Source organism: Anguilla rostrata, chromosome 4, assembly GCF_018555375.3.
Source record: "Anguilla rostrata isolate EN2019 chromosome 4, ASM1855537v3, whole genome shotgun sequence".
In the NCBI taxonomy this organism is placed as follows: domain Eukaryota; kingdom Metazoa; phylum Chordata; class Actinopteri; order Anguilliformes; family Anguillidae; genus Anguilla; species Anguilla rostrata.
In genome coordinates, this window is record NC_057936.1 from 26765626 (window position 1) to 26785067 (window position 19442).

The window sequence follows — 19442 nt, forward strand, 5'->3', positions numbered from 1 at the left end:
TAATAAATAATTTGTGCCTTTTTTGTTTGTAAAAGGTACTTAATATTACTCTAAGATCAATATTGTACCTTTCATGGCATATTTGGGAAATTTGTTCCTGAATTAACTAAAATGTACCTCCACTATACCTTTATTTCTGAGAGGGTATTGACTCGCCTCAGTCTTCAATTTTGTCAGTTAAAATTTTTACTTACTCATATTAATGGAATTGCAGTGCTATTGCAATATAGCACAATAGGCACAATTATGAACAAGGGATTTATTATTATTCATGGAAAAGACGGCTATTTCTGACATGATGTGGCTTAAGGGGGAAGGAATCCCTTTAAACATGAAAAGCACCGAATTAAGAAGAATTAACAATTTGTTAAAATTCTGGGATTGTAATTGTGACCGGAACGAAAACCAGAATACATTGTGGTACCCCAGGACCGAGTTTGAAAACAACTGTTTCCACTTGCAGCTGCGAATTTTTATGCCCATATAATGTGTTTTGGTTATTATAAAAATAAGAACATCCCCAGTCTAATATTGGAGGAGTGCAGGTCACTACGCCGGTCGCATGTGGCGATGTATGATTTTTTCTTATTTTACTGCAGGCATAATCCCGCCCATAAACGTCATCGTCACCGATTCAAATTGCTCGTGAAGCAGGAGAGGGTACAGTGAGAGAGGTACAACAGTAGCACTGCTCGTGGAAGGGGAGTGAAGGGTGGCTTTGTTTGTTTTTTTTACATGAACACAATTCACTTCTATAAGAGATGTGGGCAGAAATAGGGAAGATAATGCTGTTACATTTGTTACTAATGGAGCTACATTCTTCAAAAGGTGGGTTGCGATTTATTTTGAACTTGACAATTTTGTCATGCATCTGTATGAATGGGTCACTACAAGACGGAGCGCAGATGCATGCTTTCAGTTTAGCAGCGCCTGCCGCGGATGCAAGCTACCCGTTTAAAAACTACAAATTGAATTTTTTGCTTGCGTATTGTGTTCTTTTGTTGTCCATCTGTATAATTTTCTTTTACTTGTGTAATTTAATTAGAACTGACGGATAGAAATGTTACTGTGTCTGAGTACATGTGGATGTAGACTATGACAGGTATATGAAGAATTAAGTAGGCTATTTCCCTAATGTGTGTATAGACCGCCGACGTATTTCATTTTGTTACGATATACTGTTTATAACCAGGCTATATACCAGAGCGACGAGGAAATGAATTTGGAAATATGTTCACTGTTCCACAGATACGGTATTTCATTGTGCAATGAATGGCAACACGGGAATGATCCAATATTATATATCTAAAGCAAGTTCAACCCAAATTTGAAATGAAATTACATCGCTTTGTCTGTATACGACCTACAGTTTATGAACTGAGTCAGTTGTAGCCTACTAATAACGAGATAGCCATGAGGTAATGCCCTAAAGACCCACCAATTGGGATGCCTACGAGTTCAGTTTGATTAACATTAGTAGGCTATATGGTCGTACAAGTAGTATCTCGAGGAAATATTTGCCTCTGTGTGACTTTGTTGGGCAATTTGATGCCACTCGAATGTAAATTTGGCGTCTTCTCTACCAATGCAGGGACACAAACGGATTGTGAGAATGGTCAGTTTCAATGCAAAAACGGACGATGTATACCGTCCATCTGGAGGTGTGACGATGATGATGACTGCTCTGACAACAGTGACGAAGAAAACTGTCGTAAGTCAAATAACTCAAAACATACCTGTATTCATCTGAAAATCCGACAAGCATGTTAAAAGGTGGAAAACCGTCATTTACACATGTCGAATAACATTAAGCAAACAGCGACTCGTAGCTAACCTTAAAGAAAGTTTTCAAAGCGACAGGGACGGAGTTTATTAACGCAGCGTGGTTGTAAGGACTGTTAAATTCACGTGTGAGGAATGTGGCGAAAATGATACTCTTCCTTGAAGTACGGTCGATGCTGATGTTTAATGCATTTTTATGTATGACAATTTAAAATAAGTACATTTGCCGAATTGTCAGACCAGCAGGATGCGGAGTTAGTTCTAGCCTAAACATCATAGCATTGTAGACAGTTAACTTGCCAGACAGGTCTGGCCGCCCGAAACTCCGAAAATGAAAAGTGACGTACACACAGCAGGCTACTAGCCACTAACCTTTTGGCAAATACAAATCGGACACGTAAACGCAAGATATGCACGCGCGCACACGCACACACACTGTATCCTCTGATGTCCCTGCGATTCATTTTTGTCCCGTTTAATCTCAAGAATCATACATTCTGTATACTGAAACATACTCTACAAGGGTCATTCAATAAAAATTAAATAAAATATTTTTTTCCCAAAATTAAAATATTTAAACTTTTTTTCTGCCGATATCAGGATATAGAACACTGCTGCAACTGTCAGGTTTATTTTTAGTGTAATGTTTTAATGCTTAAATCAATTTAAATTAAACTGAACAGGCAGGAGTGAGTGTTGTGCATTGGTTATGCCGCAGCGGTTTATGTAAAATGATCAGCAATTTCAGGAGTCACTCCACAGAACTGTGTTCAGATTGAGATTGTGGGACATGAGATTGTGATTGAGATGGAGGAGTGTCAACCAAGAGCCATTTGAGTATTTATCACATAATAAAATGGCAGAAGTTTTTATGGTTTTCAGTTGACTAACTTCTGAGGCAGAAACACTCCCAGGATGTAGATTTTGTTGACTTGATGTGGCACAGACTGGATAATACCTTGGGTTTTCAAAATCTTGGAAAGAAAATAATACTATGATTCACATTACAGGAACTGTCTGAGAGAAAAAGTTTCTTATGAGTCTTATCGGGGAAATTAATCTCAGGGCATGAAAGGATAATATCAAACATAATCAAATGATAATACAGTGATTCATATGTAGACCTATAGGAACAATGTCCATATTCAGTTGACAGAATTTGCCCACTCTGTTAATGTACACAGTATACAGACACAGCCATAACTGAACTGTTTGAGTTTCCTCATGATAAAATCTTAGAAACATTATGGTATTTTGATGTTGTTGTCATTGGTGGTGAAAAGTCTTGAAGTCAGAAGAATGACATCTTGTGGCAACAAATCCATGATATGTAATGTTTGTCCTCCTGAAAATGAGGTTACTGTAGGCTATTCTAGGCTACCTTTTGCATGCTCTGAAGTATGCCTAATGCCTGTTGGCCATCCGAACCGCTCACAACAACTGCACATATAATGTGGACTATGCAATGATAAAGAGGAGCTATGTCCTCTTTAGGAGGAGTACACAATGTTACACAGGTGCCAGTACTGGTCTCCCTCTAGTGGTTTCAGTTTAGTGATTTGGTTTGTATATTTTGAACTGACGCCTTTCAGCACATTCTGCCTCTGTGCAGTGTAAGTACCACGCTTTCTCATAACGGGCATCATCTGGCATGCAGCAAACAAGATACTGTGATTGGAGGCCAAGGTATTGTGTACTGGCATTGTGCCACCCTGTGCATGTTAATTTAAGTTTAATGAGTATGTTTGTGCTTTAGTCTCGAGTTTTTCTCCTCATGAAAAAGGGAGGCATGTGGAAAAATTAGCCAGGCATGTCTCTAGTTTGTAGGAAGCCCATGTTGCTGTCCCACAGTTGGGAGTCTTGTCACACACTGCCGCTGTGCTGGGGCCTCTCCGAGGAGATTACCCAAACCTCATCCACAAAATGAATTAGAATAATTCCTAGAAGATTGTCTTTTGTCCTCCCCTCCCAGCGACATTCACCAGAGCAGCAGGGGATTCTTCGCTGGTTGCCCATAGAGACCACTATGCTAACATCACCCCCACGTCCCTCTACTCTCGCGCGCGCACACTCAGACGCACACACACGGAAAGATATTGCACAGAGATTGTGTTTGGAGATGAAGTAGGGGCTTTTGTTGAGAGCTGGACAGAAAAGCCTTTTAGCAGCAGCTATTCAGAGGACAGTTGCAGAAAGTCAGCTATCTTATTCTTACTGAAACCTGCAGAACACGCTTCAAAGCTTCTGAACGAAAACGGGTCATTCAGAATGCTTCTAAATATTTCAGGTGTCGTGGCATCGTACCCTTGTTCACTCATTTATATTGTGTTGGCGTACTAGATTTCAATGCTGGAACCTGAAACAACCGTGTAATCAGATCTTTTTGTAAACCCCGGGGAGGCAGAAAACATGCTCGTGTAATGGTAGAAACTAGGTTGCCTATTCATGAAAAGCCTATCAGTATTTTGTTTCTTTGTTGTCGGTAATGTTTGTGAATGTTCAGACATTTTGTGTTTTGTTCTTTATTTTGCTGGTAGTTTAAAATGTGTTCTTCCTAATTGTTTTGTAGTTCCTGCTGCAGTCTTTATTGAGAGTTTGAATGGCACAATAAGCTGTGAAGCCGTCTGTGTCTGAGTGCCAGAGTCTGTTGTAGTCGCAGATGAGGCCCTTTAGAGAGGAGGCATCACAACAGATTTCACGCGTCTGTATGTCTCAGAATCCATTGACTGGGATGTCCGCACAACAAAGCACTGTGGGGCAACTTGAGGAATCTAAGGGCTCAGACCTCTCCACAAGCACGCACACACGCACACACACACACACACACACACACACACACGTTCTGTACATACACGTACATCAAAGGGGGTAGTAATATTCAAGCTTCCAGCAATAGTAGATTTCTTGCCCCTGATGGCTGGGGTCAGGGCAGTTCAGGGTGAGCAGCCCACTGTAGTTCTGTAGCCTGCAGGGCATTCTGGGACATGCTCTGTAATTCAGAAGTACTGCATTTACACTGCAGTTGGAATCTGTTTTTTAATATACTTTTAAATTTGCTGTTCACACTCGTTTTCATATGTAACCCTTATCAGTTTTGTGTGTTTACTAAAGGTATTTGATTCTGACCTGACACACATGCGCAAATGGCCTGATATCACACAGATCCGTTCTATTGACAAATAAGCAGATAGTCCTGAAGTGAAGACCTCTGGTAGCTGCGCTACTTCATGCCAATGGAAATATCCTCAATTACTTTGTTTTGGTAACTTACTTTCAATTTGGTATGGAAGTATCCCCTGATGATGAAATTATTAATGTTTTGTGGCATTACTCCTTTGCGTATCATATTTACTTGTGGTCACTTGAAATGAGCAGTGTAAACATAGCAAAGGAGACACTTAAGATTTATCAAATTCTACCAATGACTCCATTCTGTTTTGCCGGTCAGAACGTTTGCATCATAGTTATTTTTTCTTTATACATATTATCCACAGTCATGACATTATCAGTTTCTGGCTCTGCTTGGTGCTGCCCCCCCCCCCCCCCCCCAATACAGGCCTCTGGTTCTGGGCTGGCGCCCATGAAAGAGAAGCACAACAAGAGGCCAAGAGAACAGCTGATGCTGCTGTTCCATTACGCATGTTCCTCTACTGTTCCCCTCTTGGTCCTGCACAAGAAATGCAGTATTGCCCTCTGCATCTTTTACAGCAACATAGTAATGCACAGCAAATCTGCTTTTGGTGTTCTAATGAAGGTAATTGGGAGCCAAAGTTTTGAAGAAAGGTATTTGTCCCAAGGCTGTGTGTGTGATGTAGGCAAGCCCCCCTAAACCAAAGCACGTGCTGTAAAGTACATGCGGCAACACACTGTGAACCATGCCTCTCACTGGGAGTAGCTGCTGCTCGATAAGTTGTCACTCACAGTGTGAGACAGGGAACAGGGCAACTCCCACTGTTTTTCCAAATATGGATGCAAGCCCAGTGTTAGCTTTAACTTTAAAAGTTTGGTGTTTTTCACTTTTCTTGAGACTATTTTGATGTGCACACTATAGCTGTGGCTATTGAGCAGTTCAAATTTTCAGTTTTGATAAGGAAGTGTGGAAACGCAAACTGAAACTGAAAGACCTCACTTTACAGAACCCAGCTCTCCACAGTATCAGTCAGAGGCAACTGACACAATTAGTCAGAGATAGTAGAAAATAATAGGGTGGAGCAAAGGATGACCCACTGTTTACAAGCTTCTTTTTTATTTACTCTGTAAGTGTGGGGAAATGGTAGACTGGCAGACATTTGAGGCTGTCAGAGGTCCTAGCCGGTTAGCATCTCTCACACGGTGCCTCTGTGCACCGGTGCGTCTGTTTGCTTGTGACAGTAGTCCTGCTCGTCCTGCCGTGGGACGTTTGTGTCCTTATGCCGGCCCGAGGGTGAAGGTGAGCTTAGAGGAACAGTTCACTGTCTGGAGTTTTATTAAAATATTTTGTTTCAGCTTTGTTTCAGTGTATGATTTTGATGTGATAATTCTTGTGTGCTATGAAGGGTATTTTAGATACAGAAGTTTCTTGTAACCTGCTGGCTTCATAATGGCAGGCATTGGGGCGAGGTTAGTGGTTTACAGCAAGAAACTAGCTACACTTCAAGTAACTCCAAAGCAGCTTGTACTGCAACATTATGCTTCCAGAAGTTGTATATGTGTATATTACCTGATTATTACCATTTTAAAGTTGCATTTAATTTCCTCTTCTGTTGGAACCATTTCCAGTCATGCATGCAGCCTGATACTGCTGCACTCACGGATGCACTCATGGCTTCCTGTATCAACAGTACTACCTACCAGGCATGGCGAGAAGTGCCTCAAAGCAGCAACAAATCGAAGGGACTGAAATGGTTCCTGCTTGTCCAATTACAACTTGTGGGGAAGGAATGAACAAAACCTCTCATCATGTCACGTTCGCCAACTACCTTTAGACAGCTGGGATCTAAATAAGGCTAGTTGTCCTCTAACGGGATATCAGCAGGCCAGTTCTCCCTCCCTCTTCCCCCACTCAGCCTTTATCTGTTGCAACTCCTCATCCATAAATTCAGCTTCCAATAAATAACCTTTAGCAATGTAGCTTAAACACTTTTCCGTTTCGTAGTCAGACATAATAGTCTTCAATTTCAGTTACGTAGTAGACCCTTTGGCCAGGACAGCTGCATGTAAACCACATTTCTTTGGTTAAGGTTCCCTGAACCTTGGGGGCGAAGGGCTTGCACCAAAATTAAAAAAATAAATACATATTTTTATGCTTATAATTGTGAATAAATTCTATTAAGTTGATATGGTCATATGTACAGCCTCTGGAGACATAATGTCATTGTACCAGCTGTTTGGAGTTAGTTGAAGTGTATGTTCTTGCTGTAAATCACAAACCCATTGATGCTGTTACACTATTCATTGTAAAGCCAGTAGGTAGTCGGAAACTTCTGTATTTAAAATATTCCTTGTCACGCACGAAAGTCTCTCAGTCAATGAAAAAACATGCACTAAAACCAAAATTTTATGGTAAAAACTCCAAGTGAACTATCCCTTTAGTCTGTGTACAAGAAAGAGACAGCTGATAGGGTTTATAATCACAGTAAATGTATCCTGTGCATCAGAAGGCATGAAAAATAGATTCCTGTTCAGTGAGTTTAAGAAGCAATTTACAGAAGTAGCATGTTGTATACGGAAACATTATTGGATTTTTGACTTGACTACCTTGTGAAGCTGGAAGGGATTGGCATTGGGGGAGGGGTGTGCTGGTATTGCCTATTACAGCTCGGTATTTAAGCTGTAGCTGGGAGGATATTTTGTTATTTTTTTGTAATGTTTTACTGTACATAAAAAAGGGTTTTGCTGACTTCTGTCTCTGTTTACATAATAATCGTGTTATGCACAGTTGAAGAATTGGCTGTTTTGTTGTGTGTAATAGGGAGGTAAATATTATTATATTAAAAGATAGTGTTTTCCATTTCTTGACTGTCACTCGTGTCACTCTGGCCCAAACTGTGACCCACCTGTTGCAAAAATAACTAGTTTCACTTCTAGCTTTGAGAACGCTTATTTTTTTTAGCACTGAAAAAACTGACTTTCCTCTTCACACACTGCATATTCCCTATACCCGCAAGTAGCACTGCTCTTGGCTCCTAAAATGATTCATCCAAATCACGGCTGTCTGGACCAGTTTTCCAAATCAGAGCAGAGATGGTAATTTGATGTAAATGCTCTAAATACTGTCTCTCTGGGGAAATGGGTAGCAGACCTACTGATTGGCACATGTGCATAATTTCACACTGTGTTGCATAGACTTGGCCTAGAACATCGCATGCTAGCTAGCAAGAAATAGCAGCGAGAACGGAGAATTTATGAAACGTTGGCAATCTGTTGGTGATAACGAGTTCCACTTAACATCATCTGAAACCTATTGCGTTACTCCCCCTCCTGTCGATTTTGTACCGGGAAAGAAAACACTCCCTCCCTCATGCAGACCCTTAGGAAGTCCCTGCTGGTAATTTGGGGTTTAGTGTATAGAACCTGGAAAATGAAAATGGAAAAAATAGGCTTTTCATTTAAAAAAATGCGTATCAATTGTTAAAACATTAGAACCAGTTAGCAAAATGCCCCATGGATACATATTGACATCCTGACAGTTTGTACAAAACCAATAGGCTTTCCCAGCAAAACTCCAGAAGTTATAAATTTCCCAGGATTCCAACTATTAATCTGTGAACGTGCTGTATATTTCTCTCTGAAAGCTGCAGCTGTTCTTAGGGCAGCATACACCAATCGCAGGCACATTCATCAACTGGATGGTTTCTGCTTCTCTTGCTCTGGTGCCTGATACTAACCCTGCCGCCTGAAGATCACATGACTGAGTAGCCCTCCAACCAGCTATTGATTTGCATTTCAGCTATTATAGTGATGTATTGCATTGTGGATTTATGGGCTGGGATTTTTCTGTGCTTTTTATGGTGTGTCTGTGTGATAGTAAGAATGTTTCCTGCAATGAAAACCTTGGTCTTTCAGAGACTGGCACAGGAAAGATGAACAAAGACCGAAACGGCCTCAGGCGTTACTGATGTCAGTGGCTGTTGAGCTGTTGTGGGTCATACTGATGTCAGTGGCTGTTGAGCTGTTGTGGGTCTTTTTTCTGATTTCCTCAGTTAACGGCTGCAAATATGTATCGGAATCAGCCACAGGCTATTGATTCATTTGCAGGCAACCTGGAGACGAGCAGTTCTCCCAGTGCTTTTAGCTGTCAGTAATGAGGTACTGTAAGCCTCTCTGTAAATATCCATGTCAGAAAACTCCAAGCTTTTGAAATAGCATGGCTTACAGTAGTGGAACCAATGGTGGATTTTTATTTCAGTTTTACCATTTGGTCTATACTATGCCTCACCGAGTTCCAGCTGTTAATCCATTCACCGATTAGAACAGATATTAATATAACTCAAGTTTATTTAGGCTACATTCTTGTAATCCTTTTTTTCTTGCTGTCACTCTAAATTCATAAGTGGGACACATACAATGTTTTAGCAAGAATATTTATGAGTAAAATACATATTTAATACCTATCGGATCTGCAAGAGTGGTTCCCTTTCTATAATATGAAGTTTTAAGAATAGTGTTATTCCTATTGTTAGCAGCTGTAATTAGGACGGGTTATCATTATTTCTTGGTAGTCTATATAGGCATTTTAATGATGGGATCATTTGGACACATCATTTCAGGGCTGTTCTTCTGTAAAACCAAAGAAAACCTCCTAAACCAAGGATAACTGGAAATTATTTTGGCAAGTGTCTGATTGGTATTAGAGGTGATACCAATCCAAGTCTCCCGCTCTCCCACTGTTATTTAAGGTGAGAATAGATTTTCCAAGTGTTTCACTTGCCGAAGGAAATGAGACTGTGTTAAAGGATGTAATATCAGTGGAGTTGAAAAATTCCACATGACCTTTTGTAAACTGAAGTTACAAAAGCTTCCCACAGCATTACCGTTAAGCATGTGGAGCCCTTCTCCGCCAGAGAAAACAGAAAAAACAGAATTACACAAGTCTTGCTTTGTGTGATTTCTGTCTTGGCTGTTGGAGGAAGTCTTCATTTGTGAGTGCTGATGATAGAAAGTCTTTAATGTTCACATATGCTTGCCTTAAGTGGGGCTATTTGTAAAGGGATTTCCATTTCATCATACGTTCTGAGAGTGTTGAGCAGCCCTTTCTCTTTGATGTGCTGCATGCAGTTGCGGGTATCAGAAATGTATGGAGACTGACTGGATACGAGGAGATAAACATGCAACTCTCATTTTACCTTCAATTTCATCCTCTTTATCTGTTATTCACTGCACTTTGATCTGAATGTATGGATACCTAAGTGTGATCATTTCATGGCATAATACAGTTTTTTTGGGGGGAAATTTGAGCACTTATGCAGCCTAGGCGCAAGGACACATTTGTTTTAATATGCAAGGATGTCCTTGTGGATGACAGGAGGATGATTGTCTTAGACACCCTCCTCCACAAGTCTGTTTTTGTGCCCTGTTCCAGGATCACCAAATCTGTAGGGTTTCTCTCTCTCTCTCCTAACACGCTGTTCTTTAGGGCTGTTTTTCGTATGCACCATGAAGGCACGTTGTTTGCTTCCTTCCACTGGCATGGGGGGCTGCTCCACATATAAGAGCTCCTTTATTTTCATGTCTGTGTGAGCACCTCTCTTGTCTACAAACACTGACACTTTCTCAATGGTCCTCTCTACCGCCTGATTAGTTAAAGGCCCACATTCCTGAAAGCTGGCTTCAAAGAGATTTAAAGGGATTCAGGTTGTGTGTGTGTGTGTGTGTGTGTGTGTGTGTGTGTGTGTTTGTGAGAGAGACCTGAGTCAAACAATTATTTTTTAATATTTCATATCCATTCAAATACATTTATTTCCATTATTTATGTTAAAATACATGTGCAAATATTGTTTATTGCTAAATACTTTATTGCAGATTATTTGAGTTATTTAAAAACATTCACGTATCAAATGTGAAACAGGATATCTTAAATATTTGTTATTTCGTTTTATGAGGTCATTTAAAATATTTTAAGCAGTTGAATTCCAGTAGTTTAACGCATTGTGGTCCATGTTTAATCTCAGATGTGCTCAATTACCAGGCATGTTATTCCCTCCACTGTCAGAGAGTGCAACCCACAAAGTTGCAGATTCTCAAGAGTGGGGTTGGAGTCAGATGATCAATACATGCAGGATGGGGGGGGAGTTAATGGCTTGTTTGGAGATGCTCTCTTATTTCATGAAATATGTTAAAAATTTCATTTGAAATATTATTTCTCAAGTATCTGTAGTAATTACACAACAAATTGATATTTCAATTTTGTATTTATTTCTTTAAATTAGTATTTGAATAAGTGTGTGTGCTCATCAGTGTACGGCACAAGCGTTTGTGTGTCTGACAGCCGTCATGTTTTATCCCTGATGTTTCTGCGTCTCAGTCTGCTAATGCACTCCTGGTGCTAAGCATTTATTTTATTACCCTTTTTATAACCCTCTCACCCTTTTTGGAGTGATTCTGAAGTCTGGTTAGGCAGATGAAGCACATAAAGGCATCAGAATGCGTGCAGTGGTTAACAAAGGTATAAAATCAGATCTGCTGCTATGATAGAGTGTCTGGAAGTGATGAACTGCAATAACACCTTCCTCTTTTTCTGATGTTTCACATTGGTTTTGCTTTACTTGGGAGCCTCCCACGCCAAGTTTTCGCCGATGACAAAGACGCTACAGCAGATGAACTGGTCCAGTGGAAAAATTGTGGACCTAGAAACCCACACAGTAGAAATATTGCACTGAGCCCCACCAAGCTTCCATTTTACTATTGATGTGAGCCTGAGGTGCTTGACCCCCCCCTCCCTTTCTCATGGAATGAAGCAGATTTTGTGACTTCTGCCAGAGAGATGGGAATATCTCCTAGCCCTGCATGATTCAGCGCCCTCTCTCACACACCCTCTCCCTCTCCCCCCTCTCTTTTTCTCTTGTGCTCTCTCTTTTTCTCCCTCCTCCCTCTCCCTGCCTCTCCAAGCTCTTCTGCTTTGGTAGTGGGTGTATGTATGAAATCAGCGCTGGGCTCTAATTGTCAAGTCTCTTTGGGGGAAGATTTATCCAGATTGCATGAAATATTATTGAGGCTGTGTTGGATGTAGTTATAGCGGAAGATTGTTTTAAACAATGTCATCTACTCGATATCACCCGTTGCTTAATATTAGGGATCTGTCTGAATAGTGCACATGCACAGTTGCACACTGGCTCTGTGGAAATCAAGAGTTTCTGTACAGTGTAAAGCAATGCCTATCTGGCGCCATTGATGTTGTGATTTAGTGGAGACATTTTCCATCATGTGCATTGTCCTCCCCCCAGCCCTGGCTGTATTCACTTGGCTAATGTTGTCATTAGCGACTGTTTAAATCCTCTAATTGCCTTAAATGAATCTGTGGCACCAGGAGTAGATGAGGCTTTCAGATGCTGTCTTCTTTGCAGGAGGGCAGGTCTCAACATAAAGGCATAATTTATAATCAGCTTGTACAGTCATAGTTCAAATGCACATTTCCTTCTTTAATGTTTTTTTTCCCCTTGAGTGAAATGGAAATATGTATGTGAGTGACCCGCAGTTTAAAGGAAAATGTTTTTCTCTCCCTCACATTCCTCAGTGTGTTTATTCTGACTCTTATGATGTGGTAATTAAAGGAATTCTCATCAGGAAGGTTACTAGAAGTGTCCATGTTCACTTACAGCTAGCAGGAGAAACCAATGCTCAAAGGTTGTCTTAGCAGGTAGCAGCAGATAAAAATGCTTTGATGGCATGTGTGTATATAAGCTCAATCATGTTACCTTGTATACCTTGTATCGAACTACTAAGACATCACCACCACTCCTCTCTGCCAGAAATGACTGCAGCGTTTCCCCAAGATCTTTTTGTCTGGGGCAGCAGGTGGTCTGGGGGCCCTTTCTCTCATCTCTCAAATTACTGTGAAAAGAATTTGATTGACATTTGGAAAAAATGAATGCTATCACTATCAAGAAGTCTTAACAGTGAATTATATTTGTCTGGGAATATTGTTAGTTATGTGTTGTTTTCAATGAATAACTTATTTATTTCAAGCTAATTACAACCGATATCAAATTCACATTTAAATAAGCTAATTTTCCTAGCTAGTTAGCTAATGTTAGTTTGCTTAAGTTAGCAAGCTGGCCAATGTTACATTGCTTGCTAACGATAAATTTAGGAATTTTATGGATGATAGCCCTTAACCAGCTAACGTCATAATTGTAATGTTAGCTAATTAGCTAATGATTATACTGAAGTTATGGCTATTCCATACATAAGGCAAAACATGACTCAAAACAAGGAAAATATTCTCGCAGAGAATGTTGCACCAGGTGTCCCTTCTCATCAGTTGTCAATAATGCACTGTCTGCCAGTGTCTTGACGGAGCGTTCGCTCAAGATTCAATTCACGCTGAAAAGCTTGGTCTTGAGAATGCAACGGCGAGTGCTTGGCTATGAAGCTTAAAGTGTGCTGTGCCAATTATATCAAATGAGAGATCCGGAATTAAACAGGCATAATGGCAGGGTCAAGGGCATGGTGTAGCAGTGCTCCTGGTTCCTGGAACAGCAGTACACTGCTGTTGTTTAATGGTATGGGAAACACTGGGCAGGCTGCTGCATGCTACACAGCAGAGGTTGACTAAAACCAGCCTGGAGCCAAGCCAGGGATCTTTCTCTTATCTAAGGAACTTCCGCAGTACGCATCATGACTCTGACCAGCAGAGGCTAAATATACCACATCACAAACTTTGGACTGACTTCCCAGTAAATAACTGTCATTTCCTTGGGGAAAAACCTGCTGGTCGGTGTATCGATTCATTGCTGGTTGGTGAATTTTTTGCTGCTTTTTCAGACCTGAATTCACTGTTCTTCTGAAACCAGCATGCCAGTGCCTATTGGCATCATATTTGGTTCACCTTTGGAAGTATTATCTATTAAATAGTGTACATATTATCATTTTAAGAGCAAGAGGTAAAATCACTACTTTAAACAAATTTTTGAGTAGCATGCTTTTGCTTAAAAACATTTGCTTCAAATGTAATTACACAGACTTTTCTAACGTAGTCTGGTAGCAAAGACAGCGATGAGTGACTTGGTGTCAATGAGCAACTTGAATTTGCAAATATGCAAAGAGTTTACTTTAACAGCATGCACTGCAGGTTCAATTTACAGAGACCCAGGGCTTATATCCAGTTTACTGAGGTACAGACTAGCTGATTTTGTTCATAATAAAGAAAAATACTGTTTTTACTAAAATTTACTTTCATTTCGAATAGAACTAGCACATGTGGTGATCTAATCAAGGTACTGCATGATATTTTCTAGAACTGCATTCTCTGTATACCTGTATTGTGCATGCTCCCTCTCCTTGTTTGAAAATAAACCCCTGACCACCCAATGGTGAAGTATGGTATGTGACAACAGGGACAAATTACACTGAAATATATTTGTGTTTTCAGAAAATGTAGGTGGTTCATTAACCATCAGCTTTGGTCCTATACAGCTGCTGATGCATCCGTGAATATTTGTTATCATCCCTACTTTCTCCCCATTATTCAATGAATGCATCAAACATGAAACATGTTCCAAGAATAGGTTTTGAAGTGGGTTCTGACACATTCCAGACAAATGCTTGCTTTGATCAATATATGGAAATCATTTCATTGGCCATTGTCAGTTTTTTTTCCCATTTCTGGATGTGGGTTTTAGTAATGGGAGAAAGATCCCCTGTAATTAAAAGCTCTAGCAATTACTGTGATTAATTATTTTAGTTTCATTATCTTCTGGAGCTTATAAATATTAAATGTTTCAAGTTATCATTCTGTCAAAGGTGCTGAAGTCTAATTTCCGATTAGCTGCTTTGTCAGGCATCATGGCTGCTTTCCGGTTATGAATTTTAACAAGAGTCAGACTACTTAGAATGTTATTTTTCAGTCAGTAGATGTGCTACCATTTGTTTTCCTCTCCAGATTTTTAATATTTTATGTAAATTTATGTATAATGAAACAATTGTCAGTTCAGTTTGTTTTGTGCTTGTGTTTTTTTTTAACAAAATGACTTTCATACCTGCTGAAATACAAAAATGAAGCTAATGTTTCATATCCTGTAACAGTGAATATATAAGAAAGCCCCTCAAAGAATACAGCAGTGAAATTGATATGCTCACAAAGTCTCAAGTCCCTCATCCTGTTGAGAATATGGATCTGAGGTTTAGCTGTTGAAGACATCATTAATTTAAGAAAACGAGCTAATGACCCATTTTGAAATGGGGTTCTTGTTCAGTACAGAGGACGATAAATGTGGGATTATTGAGCAGATTGATTTTCTTATAGTTTTCAGGGTGTTCTTATTCCTCCTGAAGGAACAGAGAAGTGACTGACAGCACTGAGCGGGTGAAAACAAGGATAAAAAGCACTCCAGGCTTGTGTGTTGTCAGAGGGTAGTTCAGGGCCCCATTTATAAAACTTTCACACAGATTTGATCCTAAATTCAATAGATTTAATCTTCACGTGAAAATCTACACCGAAATTTGAGATTTATGTGAAAATGTTTTTATGCATCTGCAAGCTCCAGAGGATGCGTACAAACTTTTCCTTGTGGCTGTGCAGATGTACTGTATTATGAATATTTTGCTAATGCCTTTACATATGGAGATATATAGGCTATTAGGCCACACACACGCATCAAATTTATTTTTGTGAAAAGCACCGTGCGCTGCAATATTTCTGTTAACATTATCAAGTGTGCAAACCTCTATGAAAAATATAACCGGCCTAATGAATAATAATAATAATAAGAATAACAACAACAACAACAGTAATAATAGTAATTATCTATAACTTTATGTTTTTAAAACTTAAATGCAAATTTAAAATATACCTCACGTCATAATTATCGATTTAAAAAAAAAAACTTGAGCACTTGTTGGCTTGTATTGACAGCGATCAATGACAACTCCATTGAAATAGAACATTGGTAACAAAATTAAAGATGTGTAATGCGGAAATGCATAACATTAAAATTGCTGTAAGCTGTCAATACTTAAAGAAAAGGGTGTAAAATGGCTGTATATCGATTTTATATCATGTGTCAATGGTTTCAGAGGAAAAATACAGCAAAATAATTGATTGCATAACGATATTTGTGGGTGTTCCCTGGGTGGAGTTTAGGATGAGTTCCGATTTATAAACGTTTAATTGGTAGGAACAGGAAATTTGTGTTATTTATATTGTGTTTATTGACATTGTATAAATTATTTCTTGGAACATTTTAGGATGTGATTTTATAGTCTTTACAAGCTTAAATATTTCTTAAATTCAGTTTTAGGAATCAAAAATCAGGCATGATACCAAGACAAGTCAAAAGGAGAATACTTGAATACAGCTGAATTTATTTCTGTCAAATGTTACATAATATCATAGAAAGTCTGCATATGCTTGCCTCTCATTTTCAAAGGCTGTTTTATTTGGGTGAGAATGAAAATTCATATCGTTTTGTCTCATTTTATGGGCACCTGTCCATGGAAACTGCTGGATATCAGGAGGTAACACAGCTAATTGAATTGAATTAATGCTTTGGCTTGTAAAGCACTTATTAAATTACGCGGAGTAGTTATTGCGGGGGAAGCTGATGCATGTTGTCTCTGCAGTCTGTACATACAGAGCTTCGCTAATGAGATGGCTGCTTCATTTTCATGTCTCTCAGATGGTGAACAATGGGGGGTGTGCATGGGATCTGTTTAGAGGGTTTGAAAGGGCTTTTTTTCAATCTGTCATCTGTGCTTGTGTTTTCCTTGCATCAATGCATATAAATCCCTGAAACTGTGATGTCAATCTAAGATCAATAAAATATATCTGGAATGCTTTGGAAATGCTTTTGTGGATATCTATCAGTGTTGGTACAAATAATGCTGTATACAGAGAGTGTGAGTGTTAGTTGGCCCTCAAGCAGGTCTTGGAGTCTCTCATAACGCTGACATGTTTGCCGCTGCCTATGTCAGCTGGTTGATATGTTGTGTGATGGCACTCCATGGCTCTCCAGATGGTCATTTTTTAGATTGCCTAGCTTGTTTTGTTTTCAGCTGTTTCAAACCTCAAGGGGATGTGGCCAAGACCATTTGCAGCCTTGCCCCTGATTGGCTGCGCAGCAGAATGATTGACAATATTGATCAGCTTTTTGACAGGTTGATGTGAGAGCTTGTCCCTGGCCAGATGTTGAGTAGAAGGGAGCTCTGGAGAGTTCTCAGACAGTGGCAGCGGGGACAGTGTTACTGGTGTCTGGTCGGGAGATCAGCTGTCAGTCTGCATACTCCTCCCCTCCTCAAAGTGTATATGGGGCCTGTCTGAAATCCAAAGCAAGCTGATGTGTTCTTAAAATGGCAGAGACTCGAAAAGAGCCTTCGCCTGGGCCAATGAATAGTTTGTCACAGAATATTAGACAGTCAGGGTCTGAGTCTGAATGCGGCTTTATTCAACGGGAAACATGCTTTAATTGCATCCTTTGGAATGAAGATGAAGAGATGACCTCATGGTCTGAACCTGAGTGTGGTTCACGCACATGTCGTTTCTGTTTTTATTTAATTATTTATTATTATTATTATTATTATTATTATTATTATTATTATTGCCAACATGACTGCTCAGCCTGTTAACAATGGCACCACAGGCATACTGCATGGGTGCATTGTACTTTAACCTCAGACATCAGTTATGGCATCAAGCAGACCTTCTGTCTGTTGTCTAACCTCCACATGAGTCTTTGTTCCAAATATGCAATCCTTGAAGTGTGCGCGTGTGTGTGCGCGTGTGTGCGCGTGTGCGTGTGCGCGTGCGCGTGCGCGTGTGCTTCTTTGTATGGAAGCGGGAAAGTGCGGGCTGTCAGTGCAGACAATAGGGAGATAGCTGCCTATCTGGAGCAGAGATTACTGTATTGTATTGATTTCTGGGGTGCAGCAAGGGGCTGACGACTGTCACACGTCAGGAGGTTCACAGAGCGGTAGCTTATTTTAATGGTCAGTAACTTATGGGCCTGTAAAAGTGACAGATCCTCCTGGTCTACTCTGGCCTCGCAGAGTGGGAACAATGGCCACAGTCACAAAGAAATGCTTGAGTCTCAGTTCTGCACTGTTTGGTGCTGAAACAGGGAAATTGCAACATAATGGGATAAAAAAACAAATAACCCAGTAATTGGCTGGATTGTAATGTTTTCTTGAGAGCAGTATTTCCCATGGAAACACAATACCTTACACTGTCCTGTAAGCACTGCAGGGAAACTCACTGGGTTTAATTGACAGAGTTAGCAGTTTCAGCAAAGACTGTGAGCTGGAATCAAATATTGAGTTCTGACCATGTGATGATATAACATAATACAGTAAGATATTTTCAAATTTTGTTCATGTGATTTATTGGCATTCAGTACATCTCTCTCTCTTTCTCGCCCTCTCTCTTGCTCGCCATGTCTCTCTTCCTGGGACCAAACTGCGTCTCTAATGTTCTGTTTTCAGTGCTTCCATCTGGAGGACCCGTCCCTGCTGTAGAGAACAAGGCTAACAGAATGCACTGCAGGCTCTGGCAGCCTTCTTCAGTGAAGGGAGCCCAATTCTGTCTTTCATGTGACATTCCAGCCACAGGGTGGTCTGCTTGCATCAGTCGCCTTAATCCTTCTGGCGATTTGCCACAACCCCTCCCCCGGATCTTCTGAGCTGGACGGCCACCTCCGGGCCAGAGGTTGGCCCTGACTGTGTCCCGTGATGAGCATGAAAGGGCAAGACAGAATGCCTCTTGGTTCCACCAGGCTCATGTATTGATGGTGAAAGAGTGCTTGAGGATCAATTTCCCTCCTTTTTGTTCACCGGGGACTTGGAATGCATGGCCTTTAGTGACCCAGTTTCATGGCCTTTTTCATCCTTCTCTTCATTAGCAACCTTCTCTGGAGTCTCAACCGTTTGAGAGTGTGGAGTGTTTTTAAATACGGCCCGTTATGCAACGATGGCAGTTTGAATGAGGCATTTGAATACTTTTGGTTAGAATGGTGCCATTATTTGACAGGAAGTTAGCCTGTGGGGCGATGTCTGCTTAGCCTGCTCCTTACCGTCCATGTGTTTCTGTGTCCCGCGTGGCCGCGCTGTCTGTGTTGTGTCTTAGCGGCTCTGTGCGGCAGAGGCCCGGCCAGGGCGCGCTGGCTCTGCTATTTACATCCTGCCCATTGTCTCATCCCCGGCCCTCTCCTCTCCCAGTCTGCTCGAAAAGGCGCGGCCAAAAACGACTTGGCCGTCTTGTGACCCGCTGCGTCAGGAATCCCATCTGTCGTGCGGAGGAGGCCAGAGCGGTAGCGGTAGCGGCAGCGCCGCGGCGGGTTTAATCGGCGGCTCCCCCTCCCCGCGCCGCACGCGGAGCCTCACGCCTCCGCTCCTCTCACCTCGGGGCGGGGAGGAGGGTGCGAGGGAGCGCGCGGCGGGGCTGCAGTCAGGTGCGAGGTCCCCGCGCGTCCGTTCGTCAGCGGCGGGGGAGAGGAGCGCGGGCCGGGAGCGAACGCGCGCTGGCGGGAGCCGAC

At 41.0% G+C, this 19442-nt stretch overlaps 1 protein-coding gene across 4 annotated transcripts in view; it reads left to right on the forward strand.

The window, feature by feature from the left end:
* The first annotated feature begins 645 nt into the window (after nt 1-645).
* The window catches only part of lrp8 (low density lipoprotein receptor-related protein 8, apolipoprotein e receptor), a 118586-nt gene continuing 99789 nt past the window's right edge, over nt 646-19442 (forward strand). For all 4 annotated transcript variants that reach the window (XM_064331873.1, XM_064331874.1, XM_064331871.1 and 1 more), the window contains exons 1-2: nt 646-828; nt 1592-1711. In XM_064331873.1, the coding sequence (XP_064187943.1) occupies nt 762-828; nt 1592-1711 (187 nt within the window). In that variant the 5' untranslated portion in view covers nt 646-761. The remainder of the gene's footprint in view (nt 829-1591; nt 1712-19442) is intronic.